The sequence below is a fragment of the Hemitrygon akajei genome, chromosome 3, assembly GCF_048418815.1.
Source record: "Hemitrygon akajei chromosome 3, sHemAka1.3, whole genome shotgun sequence".
Classification (NCBI taxonomy): domain Eukaryota; kingdom Metazoa; phylum Chordata; class Chondrichthyes; order Myliobatiformes; family Dasyatidae; genus Hemitrygon; species Hemitrygon akajei.
Window position 1 is genome coordinate 107,717,206 of NC_133126.1, and position 17,294 is coordinate 107,734,499.

Here is a 17,294-nt window from a genome sequence, read left to right on the forward strand (position 1 = left end):
TGGAGGGGGCTGGGCTGTCGGTGTGAGCGGAGCGCTTCGCTGCCCATCTAGCAATGCAACGCACACATACATGCACACATATTAGCATCAGCGAGAGACCTCCGGGCACGATAGAGCATGGCTTCTCTTCTCTTCCTCTGCCTGCTGCCTGCAGTTGCTGCTGTGGAAGGTAACCCCCGCCCCTTACCTGTGCAGCCTTGCAGTGGTGTGAAACTTGCATGCTTAAAACAGAAAAAAAGTTGCAACTTAGCTTAACAGGGAGAGTGACATTCTTTCTGCTTGTTGAGGGGTAAAAGTAATGAATTTTGCATCTGCACATTGTGGTGTTGAGGGCGCGAACTCCCCATTTGCCCTTAACAGCTGCAATGCAGCGAATGTTGCCTAAGGAGTCTAGCGTTCTTATAAAAATGCCCCTCTTGATGCATGAAGGTGTTGGGCTGAATGAAAGGAGTCTCGTGTTTACCCGGGTCCCTTCTGCAGCCGAAGCTCCTCTCCCGATCTCTCTGCGGTTCCTGGCACTTGCTGCTGAGCATTCGTGCGTTGTATGGGGCAGTTTGGCGGAGAACGGGCTCCTTCGTGTTGTCCCTGTGTTGTGTGCGGCTGGAGGGGCGGTCAGCCGTGAGAAGGTAACTGCACATTCCAGCACAAGAGATACGGCAGTTCGTGCTTGTGATTGCACCCCAGAAATAGAGTCCTTCCCCAGATGAGCGACTATGAAATGTCCCATTCATTGGGATTTTCCTCTATACCTGTGCAAGTGCTGTACTGGGTCTGGGTGTGATAAATGTGTGGCAGGTGTTGTGGGACAACGGAAGCTTCTCCCGGCGACCGTGTTAAACAATGGGCACAATTTCTGTAACTGCACTGGAACAGCTTCCTGAGTAATTCCGACTGTTTGGACGGTACAACGTGAACAGTCATCATATCGAAATGTTTTTACTGTAATGAGCAAAGTTGCATTAAATTTGCCTTCAGTATTCTTCCTGCCCTCCTGCCTTCTGACACTAATCGTTCTCTCTACCTCTTCCAATTGGTGTTTAAAGCGTTGTTCGGGAAGTCGACGGGATGAGGATGACACTCATTCAATCTCACGGAAGCAGTGTGTCTTTAAAGAATGTGCAAAGCTTCTCAGCATGCATGAATCTGGTGTTTAATTGTAATATTTCATGGTGTACGCTATTGTTTTACTTTTCGCTGCCTTATCATGTTTCTGAGATATAATAACCTGTTAGTTTAATACAATCTGCCAGATCCGAATCAGGAAAGCGGTGACTACATCTCTTTAAGAATCTGTAGAGCATGAAAATAAATTAATTTGTTTTTTTGGAGCCGTAGTTTGTCCAGCGTTGTTCAGGATAGGCTAGCTGGCAGTGAGAAGAATGGATAAAATATAGGATGGCCTCATTATTGTTACGGGTGCCTTCGAAATGCTTGTTGAGCTGTTTGAGGAGTGCCTCAATGTCGCCACTCTCTAAGTTCATTAATACATTGCTTCCAATGAGTCTTCTAATGAGGGTCTCTGGGGAGATGGGCTTCACAACCTATCCCTGCTCCTCCCCCAAGGCATTTCAAACGCATTTGCCTGCAAGTCACATCTTCCTCCATCACTAATCCAAAGGGGGATTTGTGAGATGTCAAGACAGCAAGAAAGCCTTTCAGCTTGCAATAAGGGCAGTCTGGGAGCAGAGGAGGTGGTTGGAGTTTGTGAGCTGGACACTGGAGCTGGCATCTGGGATTCTTGGCCACAGGGTTGGGACCTGGACAATAATCTGGTCCCTGCAAGGATTGCATCTGTCCAACAGATACAAAGAGGAGAATTCCCTCCCCAGGACTTGGGATTATCTGAAAAGCCTCCTCGTTGCATTTTAAGTTTTTTTTAAAAAAGGAGCCTTGGGTTTTCCCCAGTGGGATCCATGAAATGTAAACCAATCATGCAAGTAATGCCCCAAAGGCCTTTATGGTACCCGAAGGCATCCCTCTGAGGTGATTTAAGGGTCACAGCTTCAGATGAAGTGGGAATTTGGTTTCAGCAGACTTTGGATCAGGAACAGAGCTACAAATGGAAAATGCCCGTTAGTGCTCAGTACCATAAGGCCGGGTAGATTGAGTATTTGACGCAGCGTGGCTTCAAACCCCATCCATGTATTGTTTAATACAGCAATTCTGGGAGTAGCCTGTGTCTCCCACTCCTATACACAAGAATCTTGTATGTGGTTATTTTAGTATCAAAATCCTGAAATACAAGTTTATAAAAAGGGGGAAACTGTGTGTATGTGTGTGTTTTTCTTTCTCTCTTTTTCTGTGGCTCTATGTCAGTGTGTGGGATTGTGAGCTTTGAGCATTTGTACAGGTATGTTTGAATGTGTGTGTGTGCGCCTGTGTGATCGAGTGTTTCCAAGTGTTTTTGTCCAAAATCTTTGTAAGTGGCTGTGTGCCCCCGATGAATTGGGGTGGGTGTCTGTTTCTCTCTGGGGGGTGGTGTCTGTGTCTATCTTTAATTTGTTTCTCCTAGCTGATGTTTTTATGTCTGCGTGTATTCAGTTTGCATGTGTGCGTGCGCGTGTGGATGTCTCCCAGTATTTCCATGTGCAACTCTGTCCTGTCTGTGCGTGTTTTATGCGGCATTGGTCGGTTGTCTGTGTCTCCCTAGTGTATCTGTGCATTTTCATGTCTCCCAGAATGTGTTTCCTTGAACATGTATGTATCTCCCTGAGTGGATATGTACCAACATCTGTATGGGTGGGAGCAGCATTTGTGATTGCTCTCACTCCCTGGCTAGTTACTGGTCTTAATTCCTGTGAATCATGTTGTGGCTGTTGCTGGGAAGTTTTAGATCAGGAGGTGGCTCGAGGTAGGAATTCATGTGGCCAATTAGGAGTTTTCCCTCACATTGTGTATCTTATTTAATTTACACAATTTAAATTCATGAACATAGAATTTGCCTCAAGTCACTCTTTAAAAGAAAAATGACCTTGTATGTCACACCATTATACATTATTGATCTGATCAACATAACTCCCATTTATGTAAGTCATCATATATACCTCAAATTAAAATGCACAATACCATGTTTCGTAGTCACTTCCAAACCTAAAGATTGGGATCCACAGCCAGTGGTAATGAAAAAGGATCTAGTGCTTTCCCAGCATACGTGACAAATAAATTGTACCTGGCTGGAAGCGGGAGAAGAGTTTATTTACAGTTGTAATGAAGACTTTTTAAATTTGCACTGCCTATAATCATTATCATTTGAATTTGCCTGCACTTGAAGTCACTTGACCTGAAATCATGACGCAGATTTGCAAAGAAGAGAGCACACCTATACTTATTTTTTAAGAGTGTGGTTAATTTGCATTTTTGTTAAATAGTTGTTCTCTAAGATGTTGGAAAAATGACTGTAGTAAATTTGTTTTAGAATGCCAGAGTAAATGGAGTTGATTTTATCTTCTTACCAGGCATGGACCACATTGGCACATCCTTCACATGTAACGTGCATTGATTGGGACTGGTTACTGCTGTGTGAAGCAGTTGATACTTGTCGGCTTCTGACTGCTCTCTCTGCATGTTGAAGTCTGGGGTAGATCATCCCTGAACATAATAAATGGTGCAGCAGAATTACGGAGCAGAGTTACTGACTGCGCTCTTGTTATGGCACTTGATGTCTGTTAGACACTTGGTTCTCTCTGTGTATTGTATATACGGTAATTGATTAATTGGATATTTGAGCACTGTGGTTTCAGTGAATAACGGAATAGAGGAGGAAGTAAATGGTCTCCCACTGTACTTCTGTTTGCAGCTGCTGTACCACAGTGCCTCCTATTGGAGATGACGTACAGGCTTTCAATTTTGACTAAGGCTGAGGTGACCTGAGCTCTCTGATAATCCACTTTAGTTAACGTGGCTTCACTAAACAGCCTTTCAAGTAAGCTGCTGAAACCCAAGACAATCCTTTGTGAGCCAGAACTCATCTTAATACAATTCCTTTCCAAAAGAGAGCAGTGACTCATTCAGTTCTGTGTTTTAGGGGAGCTTGATTGTTGGGGAGGGTTTAAACTAATTTGGTGGGGGGATGGGAACAGCAGTGATGGGCTGAAGTGGGGCAGCTGGTATACAAGCAGAGGCATTATGTAGTGAGACTCAGGATGATAGGGCAAAATTGCAGTCAATGGGATGAGTTGCAGTGCAATAAGGGGACAAAATCGAAAAGGGTGACAAATACAGGACTAAAGGTGTTACATTTGAATGCACACAGCATACAGAATAAAATAGACGATCTTGTAGCACAGTTAGAAATAGGCAGATATGACATTGTGGGCATCACTGATTTGTGACTGAGAGAAGATTATAGTTGGGAGCTTAACATCCCAGAATGCAGGTTGTATTGAAAAGACAGGCAGGTAGACAGAAGGGTTGGCATATCTCTATTGGTTAAAAAAAAATCCTTAGAAAGAGGTGACATTGGATTGGAAGGTACAGAATTCTTGTGGGTAGAGTTGAGAAACAAGTGTAAAAAGACCCTGATGGGAGTTTGATACAGGCCTCTGAACTGAGCCAGGATGTGGGCTACAAATTATAACAGGAGATAGAAAAGGCATGTCAAAAGGGTAATGTTATGTTAGTCATGGGGGAATTTCAATATGCAGGTAGATTGGGAAAATTAAGTTGGTGCTGGATTGCAGTAGAGAGAATTTGTAGAATACCTGTGAGATAGTTTGTAGAGTAGCTTGTCCTTGAGCCCACCAGGGGAATCAGCTATTCTTGATTGGATGTTGTACAGCAAACTGGATTTCATTAGGGAGCTTAAGGTAAAGGAACCATTCGAAGGCAATGATCATAATATTGTAGAATGTGTGTGCGCCCTTAACTCCTGGTGGAGCCGTCAGGGCGCCGTCATGATCTTTTTGGTGATTGCTCATCGTACAGCATGTCTTGGGCATCTGAAACCTGCGAAGCCCATTCCTCTCCAGGTTTTTTTTACGAGGTCGAGTTGCTCGCTCGACACTCAACCCAGGCAAGGGAGCCGGCCGGATTCGAACTCGGGACCTCTTGCCCCGAAGTCCAGTGCTGATGCCACTACGCCACCAGCCGGCAATATTGTAGAATGAACCCTACAATTTGAGAGGGAGAAGATAAATTTGGATGTATTGATATTACAGTGGAGTAAGTGAAATTATAAGGACATGAGATAGGAGCTGGCCAAAGCTGATTGGAAAGAGACACTAGTAGGGATGATGGCAAAATAGCAATGGCTGGATTTTCTGGGAACAATTCGGAAGGCACAGGATAGATACATCCTTAAAAAAAAAGGAAGGATGAGGCAACCATGGCTGACAAGGGATATCAAACCCAACATGAAAGCAAATAAGAGGGCATATAACAGAGCAAAAATTAGTGGGAAGTTAGAGAAATTGGGAATTTCCAACAGAAGATAATTAAAAAAGCCATAAGGAGGGAAAAGATGAAATATGAATGCGAGCTAGCCAGTCATATCAAAGAGAATACTAAAAGTTTCTTCAGATTTATGAAGAGTAAAAGGGAAATGAGAGTAGATATTTGACCGCTGGAAAATGATGCTGGAGAAGTGGGAATAGGGACAAGGAAATGGCAGACTAATTGAGTAAGCATTTTGCATCAGTCTACACTGTGGAAGACACTGGCAATATGCCGGAAGTTATAGAATATCAGGAGGCAGAAGTAAGTGCTTTTGCTATTAATAGGAAGCAGGAGTTTGTGAAACTGGAAGGTTTGGAGGTAGATAATAACCTGGACCAGATGGACTACACTCCAGGTTCTGAAAGAGGTAGCTGGAAAGATTATGGAGGCATTAGTAATGATCTTTCAATAATCAGTAGATTATTATTATATGGTTTTGGAGGACTGGAAAATTGCAAATGTCACTTCACTCTTCAAGAAAGAAGAGAGGCAGAAGAAAGGAAATTATAGGCCAGTTAACATGATGTCAGTGGTTGGGAAGTAGTTGGAGTCAATTGTTACGGATGTGGTTTCGGGGTACTTGGAGACACATGAAATAACAGATCAAAGTCAGCATGGTTTCTTCAAGAGAAAGTTTGCCTGACAAATTTGTAGGAATTATTTGACAAAATAACAAGCAGGATTGACAAAGAAGTATTGGTAGATGTTGTCTACTTGGTTTTTCAGAAGGCCATTGACAAGGTGCCACACTACTTAGTAAGATAAGAGCCCATGGTATTACAGGAAAGATGCTAATAAGGATAGAGCATTGGCTGATTGGCAGGATACAAAGTGTGTGGTGGGGGGGGGGGGAGAGGATCCTTTCTTGACTGGCTGCTGGTGATTAGTGGGGGTCTGTGTGTTTTACATTTTATATCAATAATTTGGATAATGGAATTGATGGCTTTGTGGCCAAGATGGTGGATGATACGAGGATAGGTGGAGGGGCAATTAGTGCTGAGGAAGCAGAGAAGCTACAGAACAGCTTGGACAGATTTGGAGAAGGGTCAAAGAATTGGCAGATGGAATACAGTGTTGGGTACAGTTTGGTAGAAGAAATGAAAGGGTTGGCTTTTCAAAATGGGGAGAAATTTTAAAAATATGCGATGCAAAGGGATGTTGGAGTCCTCCTGCAGGATTCCGTAAAGGTTAATTTGCAGGTTGAATTGGCGATGAAGGCAAATGCAATGTTAGCATTCACTTCTGGAGGACTAGATATAAAAAAGCAAGGATGTGATGCTGAGGCTTTATAAGGCACTGGTCACACCTCACCAAATGGGGTTTGTGAGCAGTTTTGGGCCCCTTATCTGAGATAGGATGTGTTGATTGTGGAGTGTGGTCAGAGGAGGTTCAGGAAAATGATTCTGGGAATCAAGGACTTTTTATGTGAGGAACATTTGATTGCTCTGAGCTTATATTTGCTGGATTTTATAAGAATGGGGGGGTGGAAATCTTATTGAAACCTATTGCATGTTGAATGGCCTAGACAGAGCAGATGTGGAGAGGATGTTCCCTATAGTGGGTGAGTCTAGGACCAAAGGGCATAGCCTCAGGATAGAGGGATGTCCTTTTAAAACAAAGATGAGGAATTCCTTTAGCCAGAGTGTGGTAAATCTGTGGAATTCATTGCCACAGGTGGCTGTGGAGGCCAGGACATTGGGTGTATTTCAGGTGGAGGCTGATTTAGTCAGGGCATGAAAGGTTACGGGGAGAAAGCAGCTAAATAGGGTTGAGAGGAAAATGGATCAGCCATGATGAAATGACAGTAGACTTGATGGGCCAAATGGCTTAATTCTGCTCCTACATCTTATGGCCTTGATTTGTATAGTTCTCTGCTATCACAGATCGGTCTGATAATTGAATGGAATAGCATTGGAGGTGGGCAGAATGACCTGCCCTTGTGGCTGTGCTTTGCACTGCAATTGAATTTTGCTGAAGCTTGCGATTTAATTTGGGGGGTGGGGGAGGCATTTTGCCCAAGGCCCGAGTGTGCTGTAAGAGTTATTTTGAGCCTCTCTGGGAAGTGCACCAGGGTCAGAGGTTTATTGACATTCCCATGGTGGCCCTCTGCTCACAATGTAACTCAAGGCCATATTGGTCTCGTATATCTGTGTGCTGCTTGGCATTGCCTTTGCAACTCCAGTAAAGGAAGAGCCTAAAATGAAGGTTGTCTTCAAAGGTTTGTTAACTCTGGGAGCAGTGAAAGCCTCAGTGGAAAGTGGCGTTGACCCATGTTTATTTCTTGCTGGAGATCTCAGATGGAGCAACATTGCAGAATCACTGAGCCAACCCCAGATGTCGGGTGATGGAGGTGTGAGGGGTGGGGATGTGGAACTAGAGCAACAAAAATTAGTTGAACAAAACAAAGAATTTGAGTGGCTTCTTCCACCTTCAACCCTGGCAGTTCATTCTGAAGCTGACACTTGCTGTTTTAGGATGAATGTTGGGAGCCTATAAAAAGAGGACAAAATATTAGAAATATTTCCCTTGGTTCCGGAACTTCAGGACCCCAGGATCAGGTTCAATGGGTCGAACTGCCTAATTCTGCTCCTGTTTCTCAAACTGCTTGTATTTCTGCAGAGTTAACAGGAGCAAGGAGGCATGATCGTGTGTTCCTCCTCTCCCTCCCAACACTGCTTACCTTGATGGAGGTTGTTTGCATGTTGTCAGAAATACTTCGAGTGGGCTGTGATCTCCACTGTTACATGGAGCAAACACAACCCATTTCCATAGCAACCTCCCAGCCCCTAATACAGGGCATTCTAAACTTAGCAAGTCCCAAGCACTGTTCAAGCACAGAGATGTTTATAATTCTGTAAGTGTGTGCTTTTAAAGGCCGGTCCAAGATTTGCTGTAACATGGCATCTCATTAGACTTACACCCCACAAAGCTCAAAGAATATTGCCTAAAGGACTGGAAAGGTGACCAGATAATAATCACTGAAACAGGCTGAATGGTGAAGCTTGCCATTACCTCTTTAAACTGTTGGGATTTAATAATTTCATTGGAAATAGAGAAATGATTGCAGGGAACTAGAGAAATCTGATAGAAAGCAAGAAATGAAGTGAAAAAAGAACTTCAAGTGAGAAAGATTTGGAAAGGTAAAGTGGGAATAAAACACTTCGAACATTTTTTTAAACATCCTGCAAACCTCATTAAAATGTTTCTTGTGCTGCCAAGTAACCTTTATGCATTGAGAATTGGTTTAGACAGCTCAATATTAGCAATGTCATGAAATCCACCCTGCGTTTGAGCAAGGCCAACAGTGGGGAATCTGTGTGCTTAACTTGTGGCGATTGGCCTTTTGCAAACACTTTCACACAAGCATGTCAGCTTCATGATTGCTCTCCCAGATCAGTAACTAGATTTACTATCTACATTTGGAAAAATGTATCCAGTCAGCTCAACTTTACCGCATCTGTAGTCCAAAGCATACTACTGAAAGCTCCACAGATTCAGGATAAGGACCCAAATTTAGGTTGGCTGGCTGTACCATAGTAAAACAATACAGCATCATGGCCTCAATATTGATCTTCAGTTCACTTTTGAGAAAAGCTGCATCATTTCAAACCAGGACCACAGGGGTTTCTCCCTGCTACATCTACCTCATTAAAACGTACACGCACTCAACTCCTAAGGACATTTATAAGAGTGGAGTGGGCAGTATATTTACATATTACATTCAGAGTAGTTTCCTCCTGTTCTGAGCAGCATCACTAAGTGGTGGAGATATTCCATCAAACATTGCATTGTTCTTTCTCCACCGTGAAAGGACCTGGGCCTGATCTCTTGTGCCCTCTAAATCAGCAAGGCTTTTTATTCCTGTTCTCTCTCTAACTTGCCCTGGTCCACTAAAAAAAAAGATTATACTGCTGTGTCGAACAAAACAAAGTGAACTAGAAGTATGGGCACAAGGGATTGCAGATGCTGAAGATTTGGAGTAACACCCACAGCACTGGAGGAACTCAGTGGGTCAGGCAGCATGTGTGGATCCTGGTGCGGTGTTTCCTTCCTTCGATTTCTCAGGTTACTGACGTCAGTGATGGGACAGATGAAACCCCACCTAGCTCACCCTAAACACTACCTAAAAGGTTCTTAATGATCTCAAATTTAAGAAAGGGTCAATTAAAGCCCATAACTGAACACGAACCTCTTTTTCACCCCAGTAGGAGTTCCAGTTCCTACACCAACCACCTGACCTATTTGAATGAGGAGGCCAGTTAATGTTGAGTTAGCCCTGTGGACTGAATTCATTAGGAGGCTATGCATTTTGCTTTGAACTGTTAAAGGTAGAAAATGATCTACTCTTCAGGCAATTATTTCAAGCTGAGAGTGAAAATGTTACCTTCACTCTCGGGTCCACAGAATAGAGGATAACTTGCTTCCAGTCAGGTACTGAGGTGGCTGAGGACTCTGTGGGGCCCATAGTGTTTCAGGATCCTGATGGAGGAGGAGGTGTAGATGGACAGATTGGATTGTTATGCACCCTTCTGATGATGGTGCTCAGCCCCCACTTGTCCCTACAGAGAGATTGTAGATGCTTCGTGCTTTCCCAGATATTTCTCCACTGCCTTAAGCAAGATTGGACCAGAAATTTTTGTAAGTCTTTGAAATAGGTGAAGGACATCTTTGAAGGTCATTCATGGTGTGACAGGATTGGAGGAGAAAGCCTACCTTGGGTATCTGTGATTGAGCTTGCACACATTGGAATTGATTGGATATGATCAGAGCTTTGATGCTGAGGGCGTTGCAGAGAGTTGACATTGATCACATCCTACACTAACTCAATACAGTGTATAATTTTATTGCATTGAGTTGCCTGTCATAGCTTGCCATCCTCACAGGAGGGGAGGCACCACTGTTGTCCAGCACGCCAGGGATTAATGTTCACCTGGCAGATTGAGGTCTTCTACCAATCTTTAAGAATAATCAGGATCCATAACAATCCTGGTCCAAGGAGGATCACTCTCCATAGCTGGAGAGCCTCTAAATACTGACAATGACCACTATAGATTTATAGTAATACAGGATGGAAACAAGCCCTGTGGCCTAACGCATCCAGGCTAAACATGGAGCCCACCAAACTAGTCCCACTTGCCCAAATTTGGTCCGCATCCCTCCTATCTATGTCCTTATCCAAAATTTGAATGTTGTATCTGCCTAAACCACTTCCCCTGGCAGCGCATTCCACTTATATACATATCACCCTCTGTGTGAAGTTACCCCTCGGTCCCTTTCAATGTCCACATTGTAGTGTAGTAGTTAGTGTGACACTAATACAGTTTGGAGTGCAATACTGACAGTCTACATCCTCCCCATGGAATGCATGGGTTTTTTCCGGGTGTTCTGGTTTCCTTTCACAGTCCAAAGATGTACTGGTTAGTGGGTTAGTTGATCATTGTAAACTTTCCCTTGATGAGGCTAGGGAGTTGCTGGGCAGTGCAGCTCAAAGGGCTGTAAAAGCTTATTCTGCAATCTCTCTAAAATAAAAAAAACCTTCTTTACTCTCACATTAAATCTTTGCTTTCCAGTTTTTAATTTCTCTTCCCTGGAAAGAAAAGGATGTATGTTCACCACATCTATCCCTCTCATAGTTTTTCATGAAAATTTGATGTTTTAGTAATGGCTAGTTTTTAGAAAATGTTGTGTTGCCTATTTGAATAATTTTACCCTTTTGGCAAACTGCCATCTCTGTCCTATGGGATTAGCAACAAGGCAAAGTGTTCTGTCTATCTCAGACTGCTCTGGGTACTTGCTGTTATTTGCTGGGAAATGCTGTGAGGCTCCGCTGGCTGCTTGCAAAATGTATCTGTGAGGTAAACTATTGAGGGAAAGTGGAGATGACTTTTACGTGCATAGAAGCCTCGTTAATGACCTGGTGAAAGGCATTTATCACATTCCGTCGATACCTCTTTTTTTTACACTTAATCCAATAATGGATGTTAAATAAAAGTTGGATTTAACACCAGTCTACCTGGTGAATTAATGTTTCAGTAAAAGTCATCCATTGTAATTGGAGTCGACTGTGCAGTGTGTTGATATTGTATACACTGAGGTTTTGGAGCAACTGCTGTATCAGTGAGATCCACAGCAAGTCTCTGACACTGGACATCAGTGGGCAGAGATTTCCTGGAGCTGGAGGGGTTCCTTTAGCTTTGCACCCCAAGTATTGTCAAGGTGAAGAACAAGAATGCTGTTAAACCTGATATCCTGAAATCAATAAATCCAGCAGTGAATGAAAATGAGACTTTGTTCTTAAAGCTTCAATATGTTTTATTGTTTAATTGGTGAACATTTTGTCCTCTTGGTGAACACTGTAGTTAGATTCCTGTATTAACAAAACCCATAGGCCTGCCAAGAGTATTCTGTACTATTAGTACGTTGAACTTGGTGAAACCAGCGTTTAATGCATGTTCACATTTACACTGGGAGGTGGTTGGTAGTTGTCACCTTCCCTTGCTGAAGTGCTAGCACTGAAGATCTGTCAGTTCAGGCTCTTTGATGTTATTTTCTTTCCTTAGACACCTTATGGAGAGAGGCAGCCTTTGGGCCTTCCTGGGCTGATGCTAGGTGGTGGCTACCTTTTCCTTGTCTTGGTGAGCAGATGCCAGAGCAAGGTTTGCCTCTATTCCAGTCACAGGAACCCACAAGGAAAGCAATCAGAATCAGGTTTAATATCACAAGCATGTGCTATGAAATTTGTTAACTTAACAGCAGCAATATAATGGAGTACATGAAAAATAAATGTAGAGGAAAAAAACACTGAATTGCAGTAAGTGTGTATGTATATATTTAGATGAGTCAGTGCAAAAAAAAAAGTAGTGAGGTAGTGTTCATGAGATCAATGTCCATTTAGAAATCGGATGGCAGAGGGGAAGAAGCTGTTCCTGAAATGCTGAGTATCTCCTTCTCGATGGTAACAATGAGAAGAGGACAAGTCCTGGGTGATGAGATCCTAATGATGGATCCTGCCTTCCTAAGGCGCTGCTACTTGAAGAAGCTGACAGGTCAACCTTCTTCCTTCAAAGTGATTTGATGGTACAATAAAACTTCAATAATCCATTGCCCGACCATTTGGAAATCCAAGTAGTTTATCATCTGTCTCGCTGGATGCTAACTCTTCTGTTTCCTTCCATTCACCCAGAGCCTAGTTCTCACACTTACTTCAAATTTTGCCTGGTTTGGTCACTTGCATTTCCCTTGTTTGTCATTCCCCAACAGACTGTACATTGACCTGATCTATGCCTTTGTGATTTTATATACATCCTCAGTCTCCTATACTGCAATGAATAAAGGAGAAAAGAGTCGTGGGGTGCCTGCTTTGCATCAGGACAGTATTGTCATTGGCACCAGTAACTTAGAGACTCAACATGGTAATTTATAAACATCTTTCTGTGGAATCATAAAATTGAATGGTTGGGCATGGTAGCACTAATGTTCTGAGGTGTGTCTATTTCAATGCAAGGTCTAATATAGGAAAGGCAAAAGAGCTCAGGACATTGATCAACACATGGAATTATGATGTAGCCATTAGTAAGACTTGGTTGCAAGAGGGGCAGGACTGGCTGTTCAGTGTTGTGGGGTTCCGTTGTTTTAGATGTGATAGGAGGGATTAAATGGGGAGAGGTAAAATGTCACAGCAGTACTCAGACAGGACAGGCTGGAGAGCTGCCTACTAAGGCAATATGGGCGCCTTATTATAGGAAAGATATCAACAAAATAGAGAGAGTACAGAGAAGATTTACTAGAATGTTACCTGGGTTTCAGCACCTAAGTTACAGAGAAAGGCTGAACAAGTTAGGTCTTTATTCTTTGGAGCATAGAAGGTTGAGGGGGGACTTGATAGAGGTATTTAAATTAATGAAGGGGATAGATCGAGTTGACATGGATAGGCTTTTTCCATTGAGAGTAGGGGAGATTCAAACAAGAGGACGTGATTTGAGAGTTAGGGGGCAAAAGTTTAAGGGTAACACGAGGGGGAATTTCTTTACTCAGAGAGTGGTAGCTGTGTGGAATGAGCTTCCAGTAGAAGTGGTAGAGGCAGGTTCGGTATTGACATTTAAAGTAAAATTGGATTGGTATATGGACGGGAAAGGAATGGAGGGTTATGGGCCAAGTGAGGGTCAGTGGGACTAGGTGAGTGTAAGCGTCGGCATGGACTAGAAGGGCCGAGATGGCCTGTTTCCGTGCTTTAATTGTTATATGGTTATATGGGTGGAACTGAGGAATAAGAAGGTATGACCACATTAATGGGGCTACATTATAGGCTGCCCAACTGTCCATGAGACTTAGAGGAACAAATTTGTAGAGAGGTTGCCAACTATTATAAGAAACCTAAGGATATGATAGATGATTTTAATTTTCCATATATTGATTGGGATTCCGTTATTGTTAAAGGGCTGGATGTAATAGAGTTTGTCAACTGTGTTCAGGGGAATTTCTTTAATCAATACATAGAGGTCCCAAAGACGGAATGCAAAACCAGATCTCCCATTTGGGAATGAGGCAGGGCAGGTGACAGAAGTTTGTGTAGGGGAAAGCTTTGCATCTAGTGATCATGATGCCATTAGTTTCAAAGTAATTATGAAAAAGAGTAAGTCTGGCTCTCTAAATTGGAGAAAAGCCAATTTTGATAATATCAGAAAGGAACTGGCAAGAGTGGATTGGGACAGGTTGTTTTCAGGCAAAGGTGTAGCTGGTAAGTGTGAGACCTTCAAAAATGAAATTTTGGAAGTATAGAGTTTGTATATTTCTGTCAGAATAAAAGGCAAGGTTAGCAGGTTTTTGAGAGATATTGAGACCCTTGTTAAGGAGAAGAAGGAGGCATATAGCAGGTACAGGCTGGTAGAAGTAAATAAGGTACTTGAGGTGTATAATGAATGCGAGAGACCCTTAAAGAAATCAGGAGGGCTAAAAGATGGCATGAAGTTCTAGCAGACAAAGAGAAGAAGAAACCCAAGGGAATATACAGATATGTTCAGAGCAAAAAGAGCACAGGATAAAATTGGTCCTCTGGAAGATCAGAATGGTAATCTGTGCATGGAGCTGAAAGAGAAAGGGGAGCTCTTGAATGGAATTTTTGCATCTGTATTTATTTGGAAAATGGACACAAGAGTTTAGTAAAGCAAAATAGCAGTGACAAGGTGTTCCCTTAGACCCTGTGGGAGGCAAGTACAGAAATTGCTGGAGTCCTAACAGAGTTATTTAAAACATCTTAAGCGACTGGAGAGGTACCAGAGGACTATAGGAGAGCCAGTGTCATTAAACTGTTGAAAAAAGGTTCTAAACAGACACCAGGAAATTATAGAAGGATAGTCAGCATAGTTTCATGTGTGGTAGATCATGTCTAACTAATCTTATGGAGTTTTTTGAGGAAGTTACCAAGAAAGTGGATGAAGGCAGCATCCATTGCCATGCCTACATGGACTTTAGTAAGGCATTCGACAAGGTCCCGCATGGGAGGCTGGTCAAGAAGGCTCAGTGTTCAGGATGAGGTAGTAAATTGGATTAGACATTGGCTTGCTGGGAGAAGCCAGAGAGTGGTAGTAGAGGCCTATGACGAGTGGTGTGCCATAGGGATCTGTGCTGGATCTGTTGTTTATCATCTATATCAACGATCTGGGTGATAATATAGTAAACTGGATCAGCAAATTTGCCGATGACACCAAGGCTGGGGGAGTAATGGCAGCATGGAAGCCGATCAAAGCTTGCAGCAGGATCTGGATCAGCTGGGGAAGTGGGCTGGAAAATGGCAGATAGAATTTAATGCAGACAAATGTGAGGTGTTGCACTTTGGGATGACAGACCAGGATTGGTCTTGCACAGTAAGCGGTAGGACACTGAGGGGTGCGGTAGAACAGAGGGATCTGGGAATACAGATCCACAATTCCTTGAAAGTGCATTCATGCGTAGATTAGGTTGTAAAGAGAGCTTTTGGTGCATTGGCCTTCATAAATCAAAGTATTGGGTACAGGAGATGGGCTGATATGTTGAAATTGTATAAGATGTTGGTGAGGCCTAATTTAATAGAGTACTGAGAAAATTTACAAGGATGTTGGCAGGACTGGAGTACCTGAGTTATATAGAAAAGTAGAGGATTAGGTTTCTATTCTTTGGAACATAGAAGGTTGAGGGGAGATTTGACAGAGGTATACAAAATGATGAGGGGCGTATATATGTGGTAAATGCAAGCAGGCTTTTTCCACTGAGGTTGGGTGAGACTAGAACAGGAGGTCGTGGTTAAGTGTAAAAGGTGAAATGTTTTAGGAGAACATGAAGGGGAACTTATTCATTTAGAGGGTGGTGAGAGTGTGGAACAAACTGCCAATGTTTAAAAGACATTGATGGAAGGGGTAAGTAGGGCCATGGGACTAAGGAGATTAATAGTTTGGTATGGATTAGATGGGCTAAAAGGCCTGTTTCTGTGCTGCAGTGTGCTATAGCTCTATGGTGGTAAGGCTCTCTGTGCATTTCCCAAGTTTTCTTAACCATATAACAATTACAGCACGGAAACAGGCCATCTCGGCCCTTCTAGTCCATGCTGAACGCTTACTCTCACCTAGTCCCACTGACCTGCACTCAGCCCATAACCCTCCATTCCTTTCCTGTCCATATACCTATCCAATTTTACTTTAACTGACGATAACAAACCTGCCTCTATCACTTCTACTGGAAGCTCGTTCCACACAGCTACCACTCTCTGAGTAAAGAAATTCCCCCTCGTGTTACCCTTAAACTTTTGCCCCCTAACTCTCAACTCATGTCCTCTTGTTTGAGTCTCCCCTACTCTCAATGGAAAAAGCCTATCCATGTCAACTCTGTCTATCCCCCTCATAATTTTAAATACCTCTATCAAGTCCCCCCTCAACCTTCTACACTCCAAAGAATAAAGACCTAACTTGTTCAATCTTTCCCTGTAACTTAGGTGCTGAAACCCAGGTAACATTCTAGTAAACCTTCTCTGTACTCTCTCTATTTTGTTGACATCTTTCCTATGATTTGGTGACCAGAACTGTACACAATACTCCAAATTTGGCCTCACCAATGCCTTGTACAATTTTAACATTACATCCCAACTCCTATACTCAATGCTCCGATTTATAAAGGCCAACATACCAAAAGCTTTCTTCACCACCCTATCCACATGAGATTCCACCTTCAGGGAACTATGTACCATTATTCCTAGATCACTCTGTTCTACTGCATTCTTCAATGCCCTACCATTTACCATGTATGTCCTATTTGGATTATTCCTACCAAAATGAAGTACCTCACACTTATCAGCATTAAACTCCATCTGCCATCTTTCAGCCCACTCTTCTAACTGGCCTAAATCTCTCTGCAAGCTTTGAAAGCCTACTTCATTATCCACAACGCCACCTACCTTAGTATCATCTGCATACTTACTAATCCAATTCTTCTCGGGGATATGAATTGGTAGACTAAATTTCAATAATTTTCTGAGTTTGCATTGAATATCTCAAGCTGCAAACAGTATCTGTTTCCATATGCCTGATGTCCATGTTGACCTTTGCTAGCTCCTGGACTCCAAGCTTAGTCATTATCTCCTTTGGCCACCTGACAGATTGTCTCCTTAAAGGTTATTCTTGGTGCAAATTCTACAAAGGTTGGGCCCATGTGATGCAAGCACAGAGTGAATGCTGCAAGAACTGCATTATCTTTGCATCACTTTCTCCAACACCCTCATTTCATCAGGTGTTGTGGTGCATCTCTAAGCAAGGATGGTGCTCTCTGATATCCATGTATGTATGATTCTGTTACACAGCAGAGTGACATGGTGTGCCTGTTTCACGCAAATGCAA

General features: G+C 42.8%; 1 protein-coding gene across 5 annotated transcripts in view; it reads left to right on the top strand.

The window, feature by feature from the left end:
- The first annotated feature begins 18 nt into the window (after window positions 1–18).
- ephb1 (EPH receptor B1) overlaps window positions 19–17,294 on the top strand; it is a 649,893-nt gene continuing 632,617 nt past the window's right edge. For 3 of the 5 annotated variants that reach the window (XR_012098311.1, XM_073040560.1, XM_073040561.1), the window contains exon 1: window positions 23–169. Coding sequence is in view for 4 of the 5 variants with exons in the window: in XM_073040560.1 (XP_072896661.1) it covers window positions 118–169 (52 nt within the window). In the remaining variant the exon portion in view is untranslated. Of the gene's footprint in view, window positions 170–17,294 lie in introns of all 5 variants that reach the window. The other 2 variants (XM_073040563.1, XM_073040562.1) reach the window with 2 other exon arrangements.